Here is a 9,561-nt window from a genome sequence, read left to right as displayed (position 1 = left end):
GATGAATAAAAAACTAATAAACATGTCTAACGATAGATCTAAATAAAAGAATCAATACTAATAAAAACATATTAGGGTACTTTTGGAACTAGAGTTTCATCTGTATTTAATTCCTTTACCAATTTTTATAAATCACAAGATGGGGAGAGAAGAACCTGAAAGGGAAAGTGTTCAGTGCTAGGACTGCCAGGTCAAAGGGTATTTCAGTATATATTGACCAGCTTATGACCACTCTTGACAAGAGGTGTTGAACACAGAATGCTGCGTTGACAGTAATATATCTAAATTGTTATTTAATGAAATTTCAATAAAAACTCAATGTTTCTTGTTCTACTCTTGAGGGAGGGTGCAGGCGGGTGGAGAAATGGGGGTGTGACAAAATGTCCTTGAAATCTACCAAAGGCGCTGCCTACAGTGGTCTGGATGAAGGACTGTGCATAGAGAAGGCAGTCTGATCTAAGCGTGAAGGGAAATAATGAGAAGAAGCCACTTGCTAACAATTCGAGTTTACTAAAAAACTTGTCATTAGTCTACTTTCAACACTTTCGAGAGTTACAGTGAAGTCCTACCTTAATGAATTACAGTCCAAAATTTCCAAGCATATAAATTGTAGTATTACTAGTTAAAAACAGTATTTTTCAGTCTATAAAGCACTAATGATACTAAATATTATGCTGTACACAAGGGCTGACCTACTACAAAGAACCAGGGCTGGATGGAGGATGGGGCCATTCCCACATTCCATCCGAATTTGCAGTGCTGTGGCTGGCGGCATGACGTGATTTTCTGTACCTGAATGTTTCCTGAAAGAAATCTCATTAAGGCTACTTGCAAGATTCCTTTTGAGTATATTATTATGAAATCCACGCAGGGGAGTATGAGTTCCCAATACTTGTCCTAATTACAGATTTTCTCCACTTTGTTCAGTAAGTGCTGGGCATTTCTCATGAGCCAAGCGCATGTCTACACAGTAGAGATAAAGCAGTGAAAAACCTCACTTCTGACGTGGCGGATACATTGCTCTTGCCATTCATTTCGCCCATCATGATGCTTTTGTTCAAGTTCCGCCCCTATTCTTCATTTATAAGGCTTCTTTCCTGGGTAGACTTGGATGAATTTTGAAATTCTTTCCTGAAAATCGGGACATTCAGAATTCTCGTATAAACACTGAGTGTACTTACAGGTTTTCTCTTATCTGTGAAACCTGATGTTTGTAAAGAATTTCTCTCCCAACCGAGTCCTTAAAATAGCACTGTACAGAGCTTACAGGCATGTGAAGATTCCTTGAGGTTTCTGAGTTCTGAAGGAACTTTCCACAGTTCCCAGCATGGATTTTCCAGCAGAGAGGAGGATGTGAACTCTAACTGAAAGCTACACCACCCCTAACCCGTCTATAGATTTCCTCCAGTGTGGACTCTCTGGTGATACACAAGATGGGATCTCTGACTGAAGCCTTTACAACAGACGTCACATATGTAAGGCCTTTCCCCGGTGTGGACCCTCTGATGTGTGTGAAAATGCGAGGCTTGACTGAAGCCTTTACCACACTGCTGACATGTATAGGGTTTCTCTCCCGTGTGAACTCTCTGATGAGCACTGAGCCCAGCGCTCCAACTAAATTCTTTCCCACACTCCTCACATTTAAATGGTTTCTCTCCCGTGTGGATGATCTGATGGACTTGAAGATTTGACCTCTGGCTGAAGGCCTTACCACACGTGTCACATTTATACGGTTTCTCTCCAGTGTGGACTCTCTGATGTGCTTGAAGATGGGAGGCCTGACTGAATCTCTTCTGACACGCTTCACACTTGAATGGCTTCTCCCCCGTGTGGACACTCTGATGAGCTTGCAGATTTGAGGCCTGACTGAAGCCCTTCCCACACTCCTCACATTTATACGGCTTCTCTCCCGTGTGGACCCTCTGATGGTTGTGGAGATTCAAGCTCCAGTTGAAGCGCTTCCCACACACGTCACATTTGTATGGTTTTTCTCCCGTGTGGACCCTCTGGTGAGCTTGAAAATACGAACTTTGGCTGAAGCCCTTGCCACACACGTTGCATCGAAATGGTTTCTCTCCTGTGTGAACCCTCTGGTGGCTCTGGAAACTGGAGGCCGAACTGAAGCCTTTCCCACACTCTTCGCACTTATACGGCTTCTCGCCGGTGTGGACTCGCTGATGGCTGTGGAGATTAAAGCTCAAACTGAAGCACTTCCCACACTCCTCGCACTTGTACGGTTTCTCCTCCGTGTGGACCCTCTGATGGGTATGAAGATTGGAGCTACAACTGAAGCGCTTCCCGCAGTCTCCACATTTGTACGGTTTCTCTCCGGTGTGGATCCTCTCGTGGGCCTGCAGGTGCGACCTCTGAGTGAAGCCCTTCCCACACACCTCGCACTTGTAGGGCTTCTCTCCCGTGTGAACTCTGCAGTGAATATTCAGGTCAGTGCTCCGACTGAAGCCCTTCCCACAGCTCTCACAGCGGTAGGGTTTCTCTCCGGTGTGGATAGGCAAATGCGCATAAAGATGCGAGGTCTGGTTAAAGCTCTTACCGCACTCAAGGCACGAATAGGGCTTCTCCCCTGTGTGGACCCTCTGGTGAGTCTGCAGGTTTGAGCTCTGGCTGAAACCCTTCCCACACTCGTGACACCAATAGCGTTTCTTTCCTGTGTAGACACTTTGCTGAACGGCAACAGCTGCACTGTAACCGCTGCCCTTGTCATGTGTGCCGTAAGGGGGGGACTTCTTTCCCGAGTGCACCTGCCGGTGAAGTTCAAGACTGCGGCCATCGCTGAATGCTTTCTCGCAGTCACTGCAGTGGTAGGTCTGCTGAAGAAGAGGGGACACCTTCCCGCAGTCACTGTTATGAGCTCTGTCTCTCCTGTGCACAGTGTCGTCATCGTGGCGTGAAATACAGCTGAAAATGTTAACATATGGAGCAAATATACATAGTTGGTTTTTCATCTGAGTCTGCTTACAACTTCGCTGGTAATTCTGTGTTTCGCTGAGATAGATTTTACTCCAAGGATTCTGAACTCTCCCAGCTAGAAATTCTTGGTTTTCAAGGATCTTAGAACGACCCTCCAGAAGGTTCATGAAGCAGCTGTCCTCCACTGAAGCCTGAATGCATATCCCGGCTCCCACTTGGCAGGGGGAGTCACACTGGTCGAAGAACGGAGCACTCTTTCCTTGAATATCTATCCCAGAGTCTTGGTTTTTGATTAATTTGCTTACAACATGTCTCTTGATTTGCCAACATGAAAGCTCTCCCAGTGACAGGCACCTGATTCCTGCCTCGTGAAGAGTTTCCGCCTCATTTGGATTCCTGCCTCCTGAGAGGATAGAGAGAGAAAGAATTAGGGACAGGAGAGTGACATGAGCAAGGTGGTGAACTGAGAAGCTTCAGCCCTTGTTCCTGAAAGGAAACATTAAAAAATACTCGAGGCTGGCTGAAAAATAAAGATCTACAGTGAACGAGGGACTGTCCAGTAGAGGGGAAAAAACCACATTTAAAATGGGAGGAGGGGAGCCTGGGTGGCCCAGGTGGCCCAGAAGCCTCTGCCTTCGGCTCAGGTCATGGTCTCAGGATGCTGGGATCGAGCCCCATGTCTGGCTCCCTGCTCAGGGTGGGGAGCCTGCTTCACCCCCCGCCCCCTGTCTGCCTCTCTGCCTACTTGTGATCTCTCTGTGTCAATAAATAAAATCCTTTAAATAAATAAATAATGAAAGACTTAAACATGAGACAGAATCCTAGAGAATGCAGGCAGCAGCCTCTGTGACCTTGGACATAGCAACTTCTTACTAGGCCCGTCTCCAGAAGCAGAAACAAAAGCAAAAATGACTCCTGGGCTTCACCAGGATAAAGTTTCTGCGCAGCGAAGCAAGCAATCAACAAAACAAAGCGGCAGCCTACAGCGTGGGAGAAGATATCTGCAAATGACCAACCTGATAAGGGGCTAGTGTCCAAAATCTAGAGGGAACTTCTCAAACTCAACATCCAAAAAACAATCCTGTTACAAAGTGGGCAGAAGACGTGAATGGACACTCAACATCACTCAGCAGGGAACTACAAATCAGAAGTTACAGGAGATGCCACCTCAGAGCTGTCAGAATGGCTAAGTTTAACAACTCGGAAAACGACAGATGTTGGCAAGGATGGTCCGGAGAAAGAGGAACCCTCTTACACTCCTGATGGGAATGCAAACTGCTGCAGCCACTCTGGAAAACCATATGGAGTTTTCCCAAAAGTTAAATGATCCAGCAATTGCACTATTAGATATCTACACAAAGGATGCAAAAATAGTGATTCAGAGGGGCACGTACGTCCCAATGTTTATAGCAGTGTTGTCAATAATGCCCAAATTACGGAAAGAGCCCAGATGTCTATCAACTGATGAATGGATAAAGATGATTATATAGGGGCACCTGGGTGGCTCAGTGGGTTAAGCCTCTGCCTTCGGCTCAGGTCATGATCTCAGGGTCCTGGGATCGAGCCCCACGTCAGACTCTCTGCTCAGCGGTGAGCCTGCTTCCCTTCCTCTCTCTCTGCCTGCCTCTCTGCCTACATGTGATCTCTGTCTGTCAAATAAATAAATAAAAATCTTTAAAAAAATGATTATATGTATAATATATATAACTATATACATAATGTGATTATATGTATGAAATCCATATATTATGTGTTAATCTATATAATATAGCTCTCACACACAATGTAGTATTACTCAGCCATGAAAAAGATTGAGATCTTGCCATTTGCAACAATGTGGATGCAGCTAGAGTGTATTATGCTAGGTGAAGTCGGAGAAAGACAAATACAGTATGATTTCACTTGTGTGTAATTTAAAAAACAAAACAGATGAACACAGGGAAAGGGAAAAAAGAGGGAGGCAAACCGTAAGAAACTTAACTACGGAGAACAAACTGTGGGTTGATGGAGGGAGGTGGGCAGGTGATGGGTTTAAGGAGGGCAGTTGTGATGAGCATAGGATTTTATACATATGTGTTAATCACTAAACTCTATGTCAGAAAAAGTATTACCTTATACATTAACTAACCAGAATTTGAATAAATTGAAACAAAAAAACCCCCACATTATTCAACAATTCCACTTCTCCACTTGATCTTAGCCAAAAGGCAGAGAAGCGATCCACTTCTCAATACATACCAAAATAAAACGAAAGCAGACTATCAGGTATTTGTACACAGATTGTACAGATATTAAAAGGGTAAGAGAAGGGGCCCCTGGGTGGCTCAGTGGGTTAAGTCTCTTCCTTTGGCTCAGGTCATGATCCTGGGGTCCTGGGAATGAGCCCTGCATCAGGCTCTCTGCTCAGGGGGAGCCTGCTTGCCGCCCCCCTCTCTGCTTCCCTCTCTGCCTACTTATGATCTCTGTCAAACAAGTAAATCTTTTTTTTGTTTTTAAAGGCAAGAGAATATTACAGACTTTATGCCAGGGATGTCTGGGTGGCTTAGTTATCTGCCTTTAGCTCAGGTCAGGATCCCAGGGTTCTGGGATCAAGTCCTACATCAGGCTCTCTGCTCAGCAGGGGAGCCTGCTTCTCCCTCTGCCTGCTGCTCCCCCTGCTTGTGCTCCGACAAATAAAATGTTAAAAAAAAATTATGCCAGTAAGCTAAAATGAAATGGGTAAATTTCTTGAAAGAGAAAACAAGGCTTATCCAAGAAGGTATAATCTGTACAGCCCTGTATCAATTCATATCTTGCAACTTTGCACAAAGAAAAGTCAGATCCCAGATGGCTTCTTGCATAAAACTGACCAAACATGTAAGGAAGAAATAATACTAATGACACATAGACTCTTCCAGAAGAGTACGAGTGACTACTTCCCAGTATATTTTATCAGGCCAGCATTACCCTGACCCCCAAAATCAGACCCAGGCATTACAAGAAAAGACAATGACAGACCCATATCCCTCAGGGTCACAGTCACATCGCTTTGCCAACTTAATCTGATGATGTATAAAAGGGCACTAAATCATGAAGGAATGACTGTTTCAAGAATGGTTGGTTTAACGTTCTAAAATCAGATCAAACCCTTTCCTCTGTAGATCAGGAACAAGGCATAGTCATGGGTTACAAAAAACACAAGGAAAAAGTTTGAAATACTGTGAGAGCTACCAAAATGTGACAGAGAAATGAAGTGAGCAAACGCTGATGGAGAAACGGTGCTGACAGACTTGACGCAGGGTTGCTACAGACCTTCAACATGTAAACAAACAAACCACAACGCCTTGTAAAGGGAGGTTTACCTGTAATCAAAGAGCCCACAGTTACAGATCTCACCTTTTTTTCCTTTTTAAAGATTTTATTTATTTATTTGACAGAGATCACAAGTAGGCAGAGAGGCAGGCAGAGAGAGGAGAAGCAGGCTCCCTGCCGAGCAGAGAGCCCGATGCGAGGCTAGATCCCAGGACCCTGGAATCATGATCTGAGCCAAAGGCAGAGGCTTTAACCCACCCAGCCACCCAGGCACCCAGTTCTCACCTGCTTTTTGAAAGTTGGTGTTACTCACTTCATTTTGACAAAAACCTACATCTGTACTGGCGTTTGCTAACCAGAAGAAATCCAAAGAGGATTTTCACTTTTATGCAAATAGGTGAAAAGTGGAAATCGCATTTAGCGCTGGTTTTGCCGAGAGCTGCTGCAGACACAGCGGGCACCCTGAGTGGCGGAGGGCCGGGGCCCTCGGGAGCTCTACGTGGCCTCTCTGCGCTGGAGCTGCTAGAGCTCGCAGCCGCGTGCGCACACCCCTGCTCCATCTCAGCCAACTCTGCGCCTCCACTAGCAGGATGCGGCCCAGGTAGAAAAAAGCCTAAGAAAGGTCATTTTTGGGGTCTGGGAACAGTCAAAAATTTTCCATAGAAATGACTGGAAATGACTTCTTCATGCTGTTTTGGTTACAAAAGATTTTTTTTTTTTAAATTCATGCACATTTCCTACGGCTCCTGCACTGACTGCGCATACTAATCTGGGAAGGACCGACTTCTCTAAGCGGTCCCAGTCAGGACTGCGCTCTGCCTCTCACGGATTCTGGCCATTCTTCAAGGCCCTCAGGGAAGTTTTATAATTGCATTCCTAGAAATCTGGCATACTTCTGGTTAATCCCAAAGAGTTTTCTTTTTCGTCATTGTTGCTGTTATGAGATAAGGTCCTTTTCATCTTACTATTTTCCCCCCACAGGAACCGCCTACTTTTGGAGAGGAGACACCTGTGCACGAAAAGACGCTCAACATCATTAAACATCAGGAAAATGCACCAAAACCACACAAAGATGGCCCTCATGACTGAGGGGGCATCAAACCGGCAAAACGTTGGAGCGGATGTGGAGGGAAGGGAAGCTTGTGCGCTGCTGGTGGGACTGTAAACTGGGCAGCCAGTACGGAAACCAGTGGGGAGGCTCCTCAAAGCATTTTTCTTTAAAGATTTTGTTGGGGAGAGCGTGCACGCGCACACACAAGCAGGGGAGCAGCACGCAGAGGGGGAGGCAGGCTCCCCGCTGAACAGGGAGCCCGACGGGGGACTTGATCTCAGGATCCTGGGATCATGATCTGAGCCAAAGGCAGACGCTTAATGACTGAGCCACCCAGGAGACCCTAATAAAAATATTTTTAAAAATACTCCAAAGGGAAATCAGAGGGGGAGACAAACCAAGACAGACTGTGGACTCTGAGAAACAAACTGAGGGTTTTAGAGAGGAGGGGTGGGGGATGGGTGAGGCTGGTGGTGTATTAAGGAGGGCACGTGTTGCGTGGAGCACCGGGTATGGGGCCCATACAATGAGTCAGACTGAGCCGCCCAGGTGCCCCTCCTCAAAGCGTCTGAAACTAGTGCAGGACCCAGCAGTCCACTTTCTGCCTGAAGGAAACAAAATCTGCATGTGGGAGGAAGCTCTGCGCCACCGTCACTGGAGCAGCACTCACGAGAGCTAACGCGCAGAACAAGAGTCCATTGACGGATGGAGGCATAAACTGTGTGTAAGCCGAGGGGAGGGGCTTAATATGCAGCCATAAGGAAGCATGAAATCTTGCCACTATGACAACATACATTCACCTCAAGGGCATTGTGCTAAGTGACAACAGACAAATGCTGTATGATCTCTCTCATAGGTAGAAAAACAAAAAACTCGAGAAAATTTTTGGTTACCAAGTATGGAGGAAATGGATGAAAGGGATCAAAAGGTTCCTACTTCCAGTTATAAGTTAAGTAAGTACTGAGGTTGTAATGTAATATAATGATGAACAGAGTTAATTAATACTGCTACATGGCATATTTGAAGATTGCTAAGAATGTATATCCTAGAAGTTCTCATCACAAGGGAAAATATTTTTTATGCTCTTTTATAGTCCTCCCCCTTTTAATTTTTTTAAAAAAAATTAATGGATTTTATCTAAACTTACTATGTTAGGGGTGCCTGGGTGGCTCAGTGGGTTAAGCCTCTGCCTTTGGCTCAGGTCATGATCTCAGGGTCCTGGGATCGAGCCCCACATCCGGCTCTCTGCTCAGCAGGGAGCCTGCTTCCTCCTCTCTCTCTGCCTGCCTCTCTGCCTACCTGTGATCTCTGTTTGTCAAATAATCTTTTTAAAAAAATCCAATATTTGTTTATAATAAAAACTCTTGGCAAATTAGGAATATAGAAGAAATTACTCAACTGGCTAAAGGACATCTGTAAAACTCACAGCTAACATCTGAATGGTGAGGAACACAAAGCCTTCCTGCTACAATCAGGAGGAAGGACGTCCTTTCTTAGCACTCTTTTTCAATACTGTACCGTAAGTCCCAGGTAGTGCAAGAGAATGAAGTAAAAAGGGCACAGAATGCAAAGGAAGAAATAAAACTCATCACTGGTAGATGATACGACTGTCTATGTAGAAACCCCCAAAGAATCAACCAAAAAAACTCTTGGAACTAATAATTACAGCGAAGATGTAGGACACAAAACATAGGAAAGTATATTGCTCTCATATACACAAGCACTGAACAACCGGAATTTGAAATAAAAATCACATTATCATTTATATTAGCACACTCGAAAGTCAAATATGTAGGTATGAATCTAAAAGATCTAGATGAGAAAAACTAAAGCTTATGAACAAAATTCAAGTAAATGGAAAAATATTCTATGTTTAGTAGAGAAAAATATTCTATAAAAAGACTCAATACTGTCAAGATGTCCTGGGCATCTGGTTGGCTCAGCCTGTTAAGCGCCTTCCGCCCAGGTCATGATCCCAGGGTCCAGAGATCAAGCCCTGCATCGGGCTCCCTGCTCAGCAGGAAACCTGCTTTTCCCTCTCCCACTCCCCCTGCTTGTGTTCCCTCTTTCGCTATCTCTCTCTCTCTCTCAAATAAATAAAATCTTAAAAAAAATAAAATATAGGCAAAAGATCTGAACAGACACACCACTAGAGAAAATAGATAGCACACAGGCCCATGAATAGATGTTTGACTCTCTCTCTGTCAAATAAAATCTTAAAAAAAAAAAGTGTTTGACATCCTATGTCTTTAGTGAACTACAAATTAAAATGAAACACCACTATGCCTGTT

The 9,561-nt window shown here is 44.7% G+C and overlaps 1 protein-coding gene across 1 annotated transcript in view; it reads right to left on the bottom strand.

Annotated features, from left to right (window-relative positions):
• Positions 1–494: 494 nt before the first annotated feature.
• ZNF235 (zinc finger protein 235) overlaps positions 495–9,561 on the bottom strand; it is a 57,317-nt gene continuing 48,250 nt past the window's right edge. Inside the window, exon 5 of the mRNA XM_059382372.1 lies at positions 495–3,331. Within this exon, the coding sequence (XP_059238355.1) occupies positions 1,392–3,331 (1,940 nt within the window). The 3' untranslated portion in view covers positions 495–1,391. The remainder of the gene's footprint in view (positions 3,332–9,561) is intronic.

Source organism: Mustela nigripes, chromosome 17 (assembly GCF_022355385.1).
Source record: "Mustela nigripes isolate SB6536 chromosome 17, MUSNIG.SB6536, whole genome shotgun sequence".
In the NCBI taxonomy this organism is placed as follows: domain Eukaryota; kingdom Metazoa; phylum Chordata; class Mammalia; order Carnivora; family Mustelidae; genus Mustela; species Mustela nigripes.
Note: the sequence above shows the minus strand (reverse complement) of the source record. Positions and strands in the feature narration are given on the sequence as shown.